The sequence below is a fragment of the Lycium ferocissimum genome, chromosome 11 (assembly GCF_029784015.1).
Source record: "Lycium ferocissimum isolate CSIRO_LF1 chromosome 11, AGI_CSIRO_Lferr_CH_V1, whole genome shotgun sequence".
Lineage (NCBI taxonomy): Eukaryota > Viridiplantae > Streptophyta > Magnoliopsida > Solanales > Solanaceae > Lycium > Lycium ferocissimum.
Genome location: NC_081352.1, coordinates 41,231,049 through 41,247,724, shown reverse-complemented (window position 1 = coordinate 41,247,724; position 16,676 = coordinate 41,231,049). Strand labels below are relative to the sequence as shown.

The 16,676-nt window shown below is 38.1% G+C and overlaps 3 protein-coding genes and 1 long non-coding RNA gene across 4 annotated transcripts; 1 reads left to right on the top strand and 3 right to left on the bottom strand.

Annotated features, from left to right (window-relative positions):
- The first annotated feature begins 2,033 nt into the window (after window positions 1-2,033).
- LOC132037532 (ketol-acid reductoisomerase, chloroplastic) lies at window positions 2,034-7,190 on the top strand. Its single transcript, XM_059428055.1, has 10 exons — window positions 2,034-2,381; window positions 2,928-3,020; window positions 3,627-3,692; window positions 3,843-3,983; window positions 4,479-4,706; window positions 4,795-4,912; window positions 4,984-5,123; window positions 5,242-5,409; window positions 5,968-6,123; window positions 6,562-7,190. Exons 1-10 carry the CDS (start codon window positions 2,088-2,090, stop codon window positions 6,925-6,927), a joined length of 1,770 nt encoding a protein of 589 aa, XP_059284038.1. The 5' UTR covers window positions 2,034-2,087; the 3' UTR covers window positions 6,928-7,190.
- Window positions 7,191-9,397: 2,207 nt separating this feature from the next.
- Window positions 9,398-10,430, bottom strand: LOC132037404 (uncharacterized). The gene is made up of 2 exons (XR_009409867.1): window positions 10,143-10,430; window positions 9,398-9,816 (listed from the first exon to the last, which is right to left on the bottom strand). It is a non-coding gene; the product is annotated as an uncharacterized LOC132037404 (long non-coding RNA).
- A 745-nt stretch (window positions 10,431-11,175) lies between these two features.
- On the bottom strand, window positions 11,176-11,712 carry LOC132038352 (protein AGENET DOMAIN (AGD)-CONTAINING P1-like). The gene has a single exon (XM_059429030.1). It carries the CDS (start codon window positions 11,710-11,712, stop codon window positions 11,176-11,178), a length of 537 nt encoding a protein of 178 aa, XP_059285013.1.
- Window positions 11,713-14,253: 2,541 nt separating this feature from the next.
- Window positions 14,254-16,043, bottom strand: LOC132036511 (F-box/kelch-repeat protein At3g06240-like). Its single transcript, XM_059426868.1, has one exon. It carries the CDS (start codon window positions 15,929-15,931, stop codon window positions 14,558-14,560), a length of 1,374 nt encoding a protein of 457 aa, XP_059282851.1. The 5' UTR covers window positions 15,932-16,043; the 3' UTR covers window positions 14,254-14,557.
- Window positions 16,044-16,676: the final 633 nt, after the last annotated feature.

The window sequence follows — 16,676 nt, the reverse complement described above, 5'->3', positions numbered from 1 at the left end:
GGGCGGAGTGTTGGCCGAGTTAAGATCTCTCGCGTTGAAAAGATGAAAGTTCTTAGAGATGAGAATGTTGAGATGGATGTGTGGGCACACCAGCAGTGACAGATTAGGAATGAGGCTATCCCAGACAAGGTAGGAGTGGCCTCGGTGGAAGACAAGATGCGGGAAACAAGGCGAAATGGTTTGGACATGTGAAGAGGAGAGACACGGATGCCCACAAGCCGGAGATGTGAGAGGGTTGGCCATGGATGGTTTCAGAAGAGGTAGGGGTAGGCCGAAAAAGTATTGGGGAGAGGTGATTAGACAGGATATAGCGCAGTTACAGCTTACCGAGGACATGACCTTAGATAGGAGGGTATGGAGGACTCAGATTAGGGTAGAAGGCTAGTAGATAGTAACGTTTATCCTTTCATATTAGTAGTCACATTATCGCGATATAAGTTATCGTGCTTTGATTTCTACTACTATTTGTTATCCCGTATTTTGATTGTCTTATTTTATGCGATGAGAGCACGCTCCTTTACAACCGCTTCATCATGGCTTAGTCGCTTTAGTGATTTGCGTTTCCATATCGCTTTGAATCTCTTGGCCTTATCGACCTTCTTTTTATGCTTTTATGTTTTCTATTGAGGCGAGGGTCTTTCGGAAATGTACCGTCCCTACCTTGGGTGGAGTCAGGTCTGCGTACACTCTACCCTCCCCAGACCTCACGTTGTGGGATTTCACTGGGTTGTTGTTGTTATAGTTATATATTTGAATAAAAGTGTTAAAATTAGAAATAAGCATTTGATGTGTTTGGTAAAAGAGAATGTTGATAGTATCTAGTGGTAAAATGATTAAAACATCCGTAATTTTTTAAAGAATTTTTTTAGAAATAAAAGTATCTTTGTAAAGTGAAGGATGAACGACGAGTATGGAATGAAGAGGAAGTTAGGTATTTTGTTTTGAAAATATATTTTGAGAATTAGAAAAAATATTAGTAAGAATGAAATATAAAAAAATTAATCAAACTAAATGTGCTAAAAATGATAAGCTGAATTATATATGTCCTACACATAAATAAGCCAAAAAATACTTATAAGCAACTGCCCAAATATCCTCGAAATCTCTAATTAACATTACAATCTCTCCTCTCACCCAACCCCTCTAGAAAAAAATATTATAAGAAAAGTGCAAGTGTTAAGAGTATAAAGGACTATAGGGACAATTCTTCCACAAAAGAAAAAAAAGGCTCTACTGGTTACACTTGGCTGAAATATAGATCAATTGAGTATTTCAATTTCTAATAGTTTGAATTCTGTTTGTTTATAAACAACAACAACAACCAAAATAAAAAATAAAAAAACAACGTTACAAACTAGTACGCCCCCAAATTCCAAAAGTCGATGGTTTCAAATATGATGACCATCAACAATTTTATGTGAATTTTCACATTGATTTTATTTATTCTTTAAATCACAACAAAATCCAAAAGTATATAAAAGTACAATAAGAAACAAATTTTAATACAAAAGATATAAATCAAATATACAATGCAATTAATAAAATTGAATCTCCTAAGCCCTAAATCCTAATATATAATATATCAAAAAACATTAGATTTGAACATATAACTTTCACAATATAATGAGTTTAACACTAAAAATCTTAAAAATTGAACGTACAAATTTAAATTATAGTTCCCCTATAATGATGTAAACCTAGAACCATAAGAATTCAATTTCAAATTCCAGCAATTAATATATACATATACTGATTGATCTATAATGATGTAAACCTAGAACCATAAGAATTCAATTTCAAATTCCAGCAATTAATATATACATATAGTGATTGATACCAAGTGGTCCAGACACCACAGTTACAAAAAATTTAAATATATTTTCATACTAGTATTTTGCAATACAACAAACATAATTCAAGTAGAGCAGTGGTACCAAAACCCTTTACCCTAGCAAACTACTACTAGCACACACTGAAACTGTGCAGCATATATATAAGGGGACCGTCACTCGTCTCCTCTCTCCCTCAGCATCTCTTATCCCTCTCTTTTACAGTAGCATATTCGTCTGCTTCCCCCACTTACAATCATGGCGGCGGCGGCGGCGGCAACTTCAGTCTCCATCTCCACTTCTACCACTCCATCATCATCATCATCCAAATCCCTAAAACCTTCACTTGCTAGTAATTTAGGGTTTCTTTCGTCGTCAACTCCGTCGCTTAAGCCACTCAGAGCCAAAGCCGCCGTTTCATCTGGCTCCGGTGGGGCACTTGCGGCTCGTATGGTCTCTGCACCTGCTGCTGCGGTTAAGGCACCGGCTTCTCATGATTTTGAAACAAAAGTCTTTAACAAGGAGAAAGTTACCCTAGCTGGAAATGACGAGGTGCATTACTCGCTATATCTATCTCACTTCCATACTGTTCCTTTTTTGAGATTCAACTTTGAGCAATTTTACTTGGGGAATCGCAACTATATTACTTTATCATTGCTTTTCGAGAGTCAAAACAATAAAATCTTTGACTGCGATTTATTCGGATGCAATTTAAATATTTTAAATTGTTAATTATTGTGGCTTATACTTTTTTATGTAGTTTCTATGTAAATGATATTTTAAAAATTAGAGATTGTATGTACAAATTCACAAATCACAATTGCCAAAATAAAGAAGTTTGACTCCCGAAATTCGAAATCTGTCACATGAATTGGGCAGAGGGAGTGCTTTTATATTTTTAATCGACAGAATGAATCAATCTAGTTAAATTTAGCTTTAAAGTTGGTTAAATTGATGCAGATTAGCTAAAACTGGCGAACAAACTGGGACGATGAGTGTGTATTGTCTTTCGTCTTCGGTGTGCTTATGATGAAAGTGTTTATCTGTTGTTTTTGAGGTTTTTTACCATGTTGATTAATATGTAATATTGTGGTGTAGTACATTGTGAGAGGAGGAAGGGATTTGTTCAAGTATTTGCCGGATGCTTTCAAAGGAATCAAGCAGATTGGAGTCATTGGCTGGGGTTCTCAGGTATAATTCGTGGACTAAGTTTTTATTAGTTTCATTTTACTCGTAATTTGATTGATTGATGTTCTCAACTCAGAAATTACTAGTACTGATATGTTCTCGGTACCAGGAATTATTGGTTGCAATCTTTGCCAAGTAAGAAGTTCTTTATAGTATTTTAGTGTTGCCTGTCTTAATTAAAAGAAAAAGAGGATTTTCTGACAGAATCTGATTGTGAGATATTGGATAATAGAATTTTTAAAGATTGCTTTTCCTACGATGTTGAAATCTGGATAATATTCCCTTATTTTTACTATTTTCCTGGTGAGCTATTATCTGTCTATGTAATCAGGCACCCAGCTTCGAACCGCCTTTTCTGTTGCTCTTTCTGAATTGCTCGTAACACTTCATCCTGGGTTGAAATTTTTATTGGCAGCTATTGCATTGTAAAAATTAATTGTGAACCTGCCAAGTGTTTGTATCTAGTTTAATTATATAACCTGGTTTACATGAGTTATCTTTGTCAAATTTGGTGAAAGAGCACTGTAAGCGACGAAGCTATGGCTTTTAACAACACTGCTCTTTTTTTTCATATTCAGATTTGCTTAATAAATACTATTTCTTTTGTAGGGACCTGCTCAAGCCCAGAACTTGAGGGATTCTCTTGTAGAAGCAAAATCCGATATAGTCGTTAAGGTAATACTTCATCTTCTTCTGCTTTCTCCTTGCCATCCCACAGAGACATATAACAGTGAAGATGGTGTTGATATGGTGGTGAATGTGTGAGTTGGTTATACTTTTGGCATATTATGTTAAGCTTACAAGTGTAATGTCTGTTTCATGTAGATTGGTTTAAGAAAGGGTTCAAGCTCCTTTGCAGAGGCCCGTGCAGCTGGGTTTAGTGAAGAGAATGGCACCCTTGGTGACATATATGAGACTATCTCTGGCAGTGATCTCGTGCTGCTTCTGATTTCTGATGCTGCTCAGGTTAGACATTGTTTTAGCCTCTGTTCTTATTGTAGCAACATTTGGTAATTACATTTTATTGAATGCTTTCCTTCACACAATAGTTCAATGTCTTGGCTTACTTAGTAGAATTTTTTTATTCAGTCTACTATACAACTATTTTGGACTTAGATACAATATAGTTTATGGTATATAGTTACTTCATGCGTTTTGTTCTTCATCATTTGAACTCACATTCATGTTTGTGGTGCTCAAATATGTGAATTACAATGTTGGGGTCAGTTTTGGTCTTGGTATAACTGTCGCGGAAACATGAATTATTTGTATTTGGAATCAATGTAAACGGAGGCTTTCTGGGGAGGGGAGGGGTCTAAAGCTCCACAAATGCTCAAGTGAATCTCTGTCAACATAACTAGATTAATGATTGCCTACCTGGCAGTTTATGCTTTACCAATGTGCAGACAATACCCCTTGTTCCATTGTTGCTTTTTGTCTAATTCTTGGATGTATGTGCAGGCTGATAATTACGAGAAAGTGTTTTCTCACATGAAGCCAAACAGCATACTTGGGCTTTCACATGGATTCCTCCTTGGCCATTTGCAGTCAATGGGCCTTGACTTCCCTAAGAACATCAGTGTGATTGCTGTATGTCCCAAGGGAATGGGTCCCTCAGTCAGGAGATTATATGTTCAAGGAAAAGAAGTCAATGGTGCTGGAATTAATGCAAGCTTTGCAGTTCACCAGGTCTCAGCCAATGCCCTTTCTGTACTCTCTTCCCCTCAAGCCATTAGTTTTATGTTCAATCAGATGTGATGCCTTTTACTATCTCCAGGATGTTGATGGAAGGGCCACAGATGTTGCTCTTGGGTGGTCTGTTGCCCTTGGTTCTCCCTTTACTTTTGCTACTACTCTAGAGCAGGAATATAAAAGTGACATTTTTGGAGAACGAGGTTAGTGTGTTTTCAAGCCTTTTTCTAGCTTATTAAAGCCGTTATGGTTGAGTAATTGGTTCCCTCCTTAGGCATTTTACTCGGTGCTGTCCATGGAGTTGTTGAGTCACTGTTCAGAAGGTACACTGAGAATGGAATGAATGATGAGCTTGCATACAAGAACACTGTAGAATGCATAACAGGAACCATTTCAAAGACCATATCAACGAAGGTCGGTCTTCGATTTTTATCTTTTCGTAAGATTATTATGGCTAGGAAGATGATGCTTATGTATTATTTTTGTTACAATCTCCCTAAAATTGTTGTATGCACATGTATCCTTTTTCCAGGGCATGTTGGCTGTGTACAACTCATTGACTGAGGAGGGCAAGAAGGAGTTTGAGGCTGCATATAGTGCTTCTTTTTACCCCTGCATGGAGATATTGTATGAGTGCTATGAAGATGTAGCTACAGGTAGCGAGATCAGGAGTGTCGTCTTGGCTGGCCGTCGCTTTTATGTGAGTCATTTCTGAATCTGTAGATTTATAAGTCACTTGGCTGGGTTTGGACTTTGGATTTAGTTTAGTTCTTTAAAGATTATGTTTCAAGATGTTTTTGTAGAACAATTCTGGGGAGAATTTGTGCAAGTGGATTATTCTGAGAAAATGATTTTTCCGGGAATATTGGGATTTGTTTTTGTGATACATACCTTTCGGGTCTTTAGTTATAGGAAAATAGTTTTAAGAATGATTCCTGGAAAAAGTCTGATTTAAAAACACACAATTATTTCAGGTTTGGAGAACTATCCAAGAACTTTTCTAATCAATGTGTGCCTTTTTCATCCTCTCTTAGCTGTGAAGATAGCAGGAGGGCATTGGTTTTGCCCTCTATAGTCTATATAGGGGTTTTAAATCATAATTTTTCTACTACCTAGCCAATGTGCCTTTTTTTCTTCAAGTCAATCTTGATTTTGTTCACATGTTAGACCTGGTAATATAAGATCTTCAAGGGGATAGTTGACGAAAACCGTCGTATATCATGAGAAAAGTATTTTATCGTTGGTTCTGTACATGCAGGAAAAGGAGGGCTTACCAGCTTTCCCAATGGGGAAAATTGACCAAACAAGGATGTGGAAGGTTGGTGAGCGCGTACGCGCAACACGACCAGCCGGTGATCTTGGTCCGCTGTATCCTTTCACTGCTGGTGTCTTTGTGGCATTGATGATGGCCCAGGTTTGCTTTTCTTTTTTGAACACCCTATTTTTTATTCTTATTTTTATGCTTGAGCCATGGAAGTAGATACTTGCATGGTCTTCTGGATGCTTGAAGTGCTCTTTTGCTCCGGTCGCTTTCTGCTTTCTCTTCTTTTTTAAATAAATCATATTTCCTCTTTCTCCCGTGTCTTGGATTGATGCTTTTGGAACATTCCACTCTAATGGTGTTAGCATTGCACTTGAACATCTGAATCTTAAATTGAGAAAGTTGTGCTTTTTGAAGGATTTTTTTTGCCGAGGCTCTTCGGAAACTCAAATGGATTTGACTAATTTTATTAAGTTCTATAAAATCAGAACAGGAAGGTTCCAAAATGATGACAGATCACATGAATAAGATATGTCCTGTTAGCTGACATTCCTTATCATCTAAAATTTTGTCTTTGGCAAATACTAACAGATTGAGGTTCTGAGGAAGAAAGGCCACTCTTACTCAGAGATCATAAATGAAAGTGTCATTGAATCTGTAGATTCTCTGAATCCATTCATGCACGCTCGTGGAGTATCATTCATGGTTGACAATTGCTCTACAACAGCACGTTTAGGATCCAGGAAATGGGCCCCTCGATTTGATTACAATCTCACCCAGCAAGCACTAGTAGCCGTGGATAATAACACCCCCATCAATCGGGATCTCATCAGCAACTTCCTTGCAGATCCTATTCACGGAGCTATTGAAGTGTGTGCTCAACTGAGACCCACAGTTGATATTTCTGTAACAGCTGATGCTGATTTTGTCCGTCCTGAGCTCAGGCAAGGCAATTAAGGGCTTTGCAGGTCATCTGGTGAGCGAGGGAGAATTTTGTTGGTATTGTGAGGTCGTGACTTCAGAGATGTGTGCTGTTTTGGAAGCGAGAATACTTATTTAAATCTGGTAGTTTATAAGAATCTTAGCCTTTTACGTTGCTTAGTTACGTGAGTACTAGCACTATCTTTTTAATGTAAGCCTTTGCTGAATAACAGGATGAATGTATTTGAAATTTGGTGACCCTTTTGGAAACTATAATTTGGCAGCACTACCTTTGAAAAGCTAGCTCCACATATTAGTCTGCAGTCGCCTCAAAGAGAGTCCTAAATCATATCTTAACCTTCAAGTCATATTTTGGCAAAGAATACAGTTTAGTCGGACCAGTGACGTTCTGATAGTGGATACATGAAGAAAAAGAGAAGTTAATTCCTGGATGTGAGTTTTCTCATTTATATCTGAATGGATAAAGTGCTGGAACAACCACACGGGAAATTTCACAGTTTGTAAGTCCAATTAATCGCCGAAAGATAAAACTTCCAAAAGGGCAGAATAATATAACGTTAAGTTGAAGACCCATATTTCGTTTGCAGTTACCCTTGCAAAACCATTCAATATTACATCCTCATTGATGGGGTGTGACAGCACCAGAGAGAAACATAAAGAATACTACAACAACAACAACAACATACCTGGAATCCCATAACGCGGTATTCTGGGAGGAGTAGAGAATAAGACGCAGATCTTACCCCTACCTGCAGAGTGAGGTCAAGTTTTCTGATTCTTACCAAGAAAAAGCATATGAAAGGTCAGATACGCCCAAACAAATCAAAGCAACTATGAAATGAAAACAACGAGAGCAAATAAGCCATTATAAACTAACAGATACTCGCAGAAATCAAGAGACAAGAAACTATAGAGCAATATAACTACTCGTAAGAAAGGATAAACGCGACTACCTACTTGCCTCTCTATCCCACATACGAGTCCTCCATACCTTCCTATCTAAGGTCATGTCCCGTGCAAGGTGGAAATGCCATGTCCCGTCTAATCACCTTTCCCAATACTTCTTCGCCCCTACCTCTACCTCTTCTTAAACCGTCGCTAGCCGCCCTCTCGCACCTCGCACCGGGGCATTTGCATCTCTCCGCATCACATGCCCAAACCATCTCGCCCTCGCTTCCCGCATCTTGTCTTCCACCGAGGCTACTCCAACCTTGTCTCTGATGACTTCATTCCTAATCCTATCGCTCCCAAGCCGTGCCCACACATTCATCGCAAAGATTCTCATTTCCGCCACTTTCATCTTCTCGAACACGAGATTTCTTGACCGGCCAATACTCCGCCCCATACAACATAGTTAAGTCTAACCACCACTTTGTAGAACTTGCCTTTAAGTTTTGGTGGCACCTTCTGTCACACAACACTCGAGGCAAGCCTCCATTTCATCCACCCTGCACCAATGCGGTGTGTAACGTCATCATCAATCTCCCCATTTCCTTGTATAATAGACCCAAGATACTTGAAACTATCTTTCTTCTGTATGACTTGGGTGCCAAGCTTCACTTCCACGTCCGCCTCATGCACTATATCACTGAACTTGTACTCCAAGTACTCTGTCTTGGTCCTACCCAACTTGAACCCTTTAGACTCTAGAGTTTGTCTCCAAACCTCCAGCTTAGCGTTAACTCCACTTCGAGACTCGTCAATCAAGACTATGTCATCCGCAAATAACATGCACCATGGCACCTCACCTTGAATTTGCCGCGTCAATCCATCCATCACCAAGGAAAATAAAAACGCAAGAGGGCCGATCCCCGGCGAAACCTCCATCACCACCGGAAAGTGCTCTGAGTTTCCTCCCATAGCCCTTACCTTGGTCTTGGCCCCATCATACATGTCCTTGATCGCCCTAATGTACGCCACATGTACACCTTTAGCCTCCAAGCATCTCCATAGAACCTCTCTCGGCACTTTGTCATATGCCTTTTCTAGGTCGATGAATACCATGTGCAAGTCCCTCTTTCCTCTCCCTATACCGCTCACCCGCTCCGTATAAGATGAATAGCTTCGTAGTCGAGCGCCCGCATGAATCCGAATTGGTTCTCCGAGATAGACACGCCCCTCCTCACCCTCATCTCCACCACCCTTTCCCAAACTTTCATAGTGTGGCTTAGCAACTTGATCCCTCTGTAGTTGTTGCAACTTTGAATGTCGCCCTTCTTCTTGTACAATGGAATCATTGTACTGCATCGTCATTCTTCGGACATCTTAGCCATCTTAAAGATGACATTAAATAACCGAGTCAACCATTCCAAACCTGCCCTGCCTGCAGGCTTCCAAAACTCCCCAGGAATCTCATCGGGCCCGATCGCTCTTCCCCTACTCATCCTACGAATATCACCCTTAACTTCCTCAACCTTTATACTCCTACAATATCCAAAATCACGACACCTCTCGGAGTACTCCAAATCTCCCAACACAATATCTCTGTCCCCTTCGTCGTTCAAGAGTTTGTGGAAGTATGACTGCCATCTCCGTCTAATGAGAGCGTCCTCCACCAGTACCCTGCCATCCTCGTCCTTGATGCACTTCACCTGATCCAAGTCACGCGCTTTCCTCTCCCTCGCCTTGGCTAGTCGGTACAACTTTTTATCCCCGCCTTTGTCCTTTAGTTCTGATTACAAGCGTTCAAAAGCTGCTGTCTTTGCCACCGTAGCCGCTAACTTTGCCTCCTTCCTCGCCATCTTATACAATTCCCTATTCATTCGCTTCTCCTCATCATCCTTGCTGTCTACCAACTTCGCATACGCCACCTTTTTTGCTTCCACCTTCTCTTGAACTTCTCTATTCCACTACCAGTCCCCTCGATGTCGACCACAGCTACCCTTCGAGACCCCCAGCACCTCTCTGGCTGCTTCCCTAATGCAACTGGCCGTCCTATCCCACATGTTGGTCGCCTCCGCACTAGTCTCCCAGGATCCCATAGTCCTCAACTTCTCCCCCATCTCTAGGGCACCCGTCATGGTCAAACTCCCCCATTTGATCCTAGGCCTGTCATCCACGACCCTCTTTCTCTTCCTCATCTTGATTTCCAAATCCATCACCAAGAGCTTATGCTGGGTCGTTAGATTCTCACTCGGAATCACCTTGCAGTCTTTACAAAGACCTTTATCGTCCCTCCTAAGGAGTAAAAAGTCTATCTACGTCTTATCCACCGAACTACGAAAGATTACCAAGTGCTCCTCCTTCTTCGGGAAACTCGAATTGGCTACCCCCAGCCCAAAGGCTTTTGCGAAATTCAACATTGCAACTCCTCCTCCATTCCTGTCCCCGAAACCACAACCTCCATGCACATCGTCATATCCCCGAAATTGACCCAATGTGCCCATTGAAATCTCCTCCGATGAATAGCTTCTCAGTGGGCGGTATACCTCCCATCATCTCGTCCAAATCCTCCCAAAAACGTCTTTTCTCCTCCTCGCCCAAGCCCGCTTGCGGCGCGTAAGCACTAATAATGCGCAAAAAAATGGCTAATAGAGAGAAACATAGAGAATGAGAGAAGAAAATGGCTGAAACTGGAATGAGAAGAAAATTAAAAAGGATAAACAAAACTAATAATGGATAATTGAAAACAAAGCTAACCATTATTAGTCTTCATCGTGCTATGTTAGCAGATATTAAGCTATAACCAAATCTCGAGTACTAATTAATTTAAATTGCTGGAGCAGAGGGGAATACTGAAATCTTGAAGGTCTTAAATGTGCTTTTTATTTGAAGAATGAAGAAAATTGAAAAGTAAAAAAAACCAACTTTATCAATCTGAAACACATAACAGTAAAGTAATTCCATCTCTAATCTCTAAAAGAAAAACATAGATTGAACGATCATGTGAGACAAAATTAGTGGGCTGACGTAACAAAGAAAAGAACGCACCACATTCAGCATAAGGATTTGAGAAAAAAAAAAAAAAAGAAGAAGAAGAAGAAGTAACAAGATACCAGTAAAGATAGAACATGGATCACATTGAATAACTGAAGGAAACGCCGTTTATGTACAACTACTTCATGTCTGAATAATATCAAGAAAATAATACTATTACATCGAACACTAACGCAACCATGAAGCCCTCAATAATATACCCTAAGATTTAGCAAACTACAAGCTACATAAAACAAAATTCAAGCGTGAATTAAAAAAAACCCCGAAACAAAGACTCAATAGACAGAACTGGACAACAACTTTGTTAGTCTTTTTCAAGAAAAAACATCAAACACCCTTTGCAGTCTCTTTTGAAGTAACCCACTTTCCATCGATCCAATCTTGATGAACTCTCAAATCACTTACATCATAAACACATTCAACCTCAAAGTTATCAAAGTACACATAGTACTCGGTCCCAATCTTACCAGTAATTATGCCAACCCACCACCCATCATTATCGAAAGCATCAACTTGATCATACAAGTTAAACTCATTAGCCGGAATCTTAGGTGGCACTGGCCTGAGTTCAGGGAGTGTAACAACCTCTTTCAAAGGACCAGAAAGATCATCTTTCAAAAGGGACTTATACTGCACAATATATTTATTTTTGTTGAGAGTTGGACACATAAACATTGCCTCGAAGTAAGAACCAAGAAATCCATCTTCTTTGCTTGCTACTTCAACAAGATCGCCCCTATGGAACACCATATCTTCAAAGATTTGTGATTTCTTAATCTTGAATGTTGTAGTAGTTGATTTGTTTACTTTTGGAAAGGCCATTCTTGAGTGTTGTTTCTTTAATTCTGCTCTGAGTGGAGCCATAACTGAAGTAAGATTGATTGATTAATTCAATTGAATGTTATTAGAGTGAAGAAATATGAGGCTTAACGAGTGAGATTTATAGGAACAAATTAACGCTTGTTTCCTAGACTGATAGGGAGTGGGATGGTTCTCCAAGTTTCCTATTTTAGTTTTCTTGAATGACAAGGAATAGGATTCCAGGTGGTTTTTTCACACTTTTTTTTTTATTTTTCTTTTTTAATTTTGTGATCACTTTTGGTTCAGCTGAAAAATTAATATTATTCATGGAGTACTTTGCTAATATTTTTTCAATTAGATGATACTCTTTTCGATTTTGAGGTTTGACACTATTTCATTAATAATATTGCTCTATAACACTTTTAGAACTTCCAAGAAATCAAATTCAGTTGCCATTCAAATTAAAACATTAACGTGATCTTTTTTATATGAAATTTCAACTATCACCTTAATATTTTCCTCCACTATAATATTCAAGCCAATAAACATCTTTAGCTCCGTGTTCAATCAAACAAATTGAAATGAAACAGAGAGTAAATATGATTCACCCAACATTAAAGTGTTTACTATACTATTTACCTAAACCTATCAAAAAAAAAAAAAGAAGAAGTTTTCATGCATAGAGTAATTTTGAAGTTAATAGAAGAGAGAAACAAAACAACAGAAAAGCAACAGCCAATCATTATCCTGTTGTTGTACGAACAAAGAAAAAGATAGAGAAAAATTGCATAACATCCATTAGTGGCATTAATAAGAAATCCATCTAATTAGAGTGCAATTGAGGTATAAAAGAGTCTGTCATCATACAATTAAAGTAGTAAGAAATAGGAGCAAATACTCTTAGAATGTTTGGGAGAATAATGCCCAGAATGCTAGCACCTATAAACAGTAGTTGTTAACTTGTAAGCAATCAGATTTATAATCTGTATATCAATCAGGAAGACTCGCACTAACCAAAAGTAACAATATCACTAAATTTTGAGGACTAAAGCTAAAGGATGTTTTTTCCTTGTGAATTTGCCTCAAGAAAGATAGGGCAACGCTATAAGCCATCCGTGTATTGAAGGAGAGGTATAACATAAAGAAGCACCTGTAGTCTTGTGGACCTGTGTCCCACACATATTAAGGCAATTCAAGTAATCAACTTTTCTCTTATCTTTGTATACCAATGTTGTGCAGTTAACATAAAATACAGAACAGCAATGCTCCATAAATCAACCAGGGCGCAGCTACCTACTATAAATAGACAGGAAGGTTTTTTGTATTCCATTCTTCTTGCAACCTTTTCTCCTTTCATTTTGACATGCATGATGCATACCAATCCTCTGAAGAAGAAAGGAGATCCAAGACATTGTGTCCCTTTATTAGTTTTCACCCTAAGTACTTCTCCCAACTTTAAACAACCAGATGATTGTTGTTCACAGGTGCTTCCATCTCAATAACCTGTTTGTTTATCAATTAAAACGAGGCTTTCCTTATAGGTATCACTTTAAGAATCATGAATGTCAAATTCTTAATCTATTCAACTGCATGGTCCTATCAGACCAAGAATTCACAGAACGCTCTCCACAAAAAAGTTCACCGTTTTGTCCTTATAGCTATTGGAGTTCCCAAGCAATAAGCAGCCTCACTCTCATACAGAATCCAATACCTTCTCTATCCACTAGCCAAAAAGTTATCAGCCATTAATACAGAATCATTTTGCCCTACACTCCGGTTCCCATACTCTTGCATCATCCATATCTCAACCTTTTGGTGATCTTCGAAGGAGTAATCCACCAAACAAGGTGACTACTCCGGTACAAATAAGACTACAGGAAACCAAAATTTTCAACTGAACAAGATGGCAACATCATCTCCCAATCTGATACCAATTGCGAAATGAAGCTGAAAGAGAAGTTGGGAGTAGCTTGCAAAGTGGTACCTTCAGCTTGCAGAGTCGAATCTTAATTGCAACCTATGAATACAAGCAGTTGTAGAGAATTATAGTTAGTATCTGATTCTACTCCTACTATTCTGCACAAAGGTTCAAAGCTTCATTGTATACATGATTCAGTATCGGACTAAAAGTATGACCAATTTTTTTTTTTGAGAAAGTACAGTTATAAGCTAGTCATTGCATTAATTTCACTGTTTGTATCTTCCCTTACAGAACGAGCAATATTAAAGCAATAATTTAAAAGCTACCAGACAAAAAAACCCAAACAATTTCCTTTCTATAAGCAAAAATATTTCAGCACTAGCTAGTGGCTGCATGAACTTTCTAGTGCTTCAGATAAACCCGAAATAAAAATGCATGCAAATGGCAACTAGAATTGAAATCTTCAGCTAAGACAAAGGCTAATCTCCTACCAGGAAGATGTAGAAGAGACTAGGAAGATGGAGGAACCAACAAGCATTAGCCAATCACACCTGTGGTAAGATCAACAAAATACAAAGAAAGAAGTCCTCTTACAAGGCATATGATAAAGAAAACTAATTATGTTCATGTAAATGTTTTCAGTATTACCAGGCAGTAAGTGTCCTACTACTGACAAATTTGGCTAGAAGCAATAACTCTGGTTTTTCACCATATTTCAAGATAGATGGAAATATTACACAACATAATATTATCAATTTAACAAAAACAAGCTGTCATATGTATAAGGAATCAGCATTTAAACTTTAGCCAAAAACATACTGAACTAAATGACTTAAAAGAATAATATGCAGAAAGAAACTTTTGCAGATTTGTGGTTTGTTTCTTATACAAAATATGCAAAACTCAAGTAACCATTTCCACTAACTTTTTTCTGCATTTACCAAAAGCTACAACATAGCCACAGGCTATAAATCAGGTGCAACATAGTTAATGGCGATAAATAGCCAATGAATGTCTTTTGACTTGCATTTTCTTCCTTTCTTTTCTCTGCAGCCATTTTCCTTTCATTTTTAACACATACAGCAATCCACTGATGTGCAAGAGAGATGCAATCCGTAGTCTATTTTTGGCGTTTGTCTTTAACAACTTCTTTCTCCCACCTTTGGGCTTTCGCTTCCGTGAATTGAATGACTCTCCATAAGCATCTTCAGCACAATAATCTTTCCATTTGTCAAGTAAAACAAGACTCTCTTTGTAAGAATTAACATAAAGTGAATCGTGAAACAGGTGATTGTTATCTATAAAGTCATGAACGCCAGGATCCTTTATCTCTTCATCTGCATGATTAACTGACACCAATAGTCCATTGCATTCTTTCCACAACATTTCACCATTTTTCCTTGTAGCCATTGGCTTTATCAAGTAATGATTAACCTCGGGCTCATATGGAATGTGACGAGAACTAATGTTATATTGTTTCACCCATGATTCTTCATCAGCATACTCTTTCATCATCCAAATATCAGTTGTTCTGTCATATTTATGATTAACTAAACAAAGTGACTCATCTGATACAAAAAGGAACACTCCACATTGTTGCCGTATCCCATAAACTAAACTATTAGGCAACATTATTAAAAAGAATGTCTCATGATGCATATTAAACGAAACAATCATACTCGGACTTGGTCCTTTTTCCCACATGAAAGCAACCCAATGGGAAGCTCCATTCATATACACTTGTGGTTCATTGCAAAAGAATAAATGAGACAGAGCGACATCACTAATGTCTTTCCAAACACCGGTACTTAACTTATAAAGCTCAACAACAGGTGGCATACCAGAAGTTTGTGATATTCTTACCACCTTGTAGTCATTCGTAACAGAATCGAATCCAAACCCCAATGTATGATCAAAACTACCATCTGCCCTAAATGTAGGATTTGGGAGTTTAACTGACTTTCTGATGGATGGGTTCCAGAGATAGAAAGCACTCCACAAGCACATATCATTGTTAAGACACAAAATCCCATTACAAGTACCCACAATATCAAAGAAATAGTTACTGCAGTTAAATGGCAAATCAAACTGGGCATACTCATCCAAATTGTCATTGTCAGAGAATAAAGTATATATTTCATTTTCGGGGTTACTAGAGAAATGTCGAACTAGGATGTGCTCATCTTGTTTTCGGTTGAGATGCATAGAGATAAAATCAGGGCTAGTAAGAAGAGAGTACCATGACTTGCTAACACTTGTGAATCGAAGGATTGACTTGATGGGTAGTCTTAGGAAGATGTCAATCATCAATTCTTGTGGCAAATACTCTGACATTTCTCTGTTCAAGTGGGTTAGGAACATCTATGTTGTTCTCAATTTTGTTATTTTCCTTTCTCTTCGAGAACTGAACAAAATTTACCACTCCTCCAAGAGCTTCATGCTTAAAACCTAGGTCTTTGCATCATTTATATGAGTTCTAATGACAAAACACATAAACGGTTGCTTAACCACGAGAGGGTGGGTTCAAAATAGTGCCTTAACTATTCAATTAACAGTTTTGGTCCTGTTTGTCACAAGTTAACAAAAATGATCGCTTAACTATGAGAGTTGTTTAAAAATAGTTCCTTAAATATGCACTTAACATTTTTGGTCCTTTAAGTTTGTCACAAATTAACTCTTTTAGTCTCCAATAAAATATTCACTGAACTTTGTTTGTTAGATTTGAAAGGAACTACGAAAAAAAAAAGAGATGAAATTAGCAAGAACTCACATTTAGAGGTAACACTACTAAAAAAAAAGCCAAATACTTGGGGACAAAATCGATGGACATCCGTCTGTAATAGTGCAAAACCAAGAAAAAACAATAAGACTTGATAATGTTAGAAAATAGTGTCTCGGAACAAAAAGAAAATGAGGGACTCCGTTAGTTAAATCCGAAGAGTTCATCGGCTAGGTAAAATTCACTAGATTCGATTTTTATTAAAAACCTAATATAAAAATAAAATACTTCCATTGTAGTGATTTCTAAAAAAAAGAAAATAGTTTCCGCGCATGTTTGCCCAAAAATAACTGACAAACGTCCGTCGATTTTTGTAAACAAAATTAA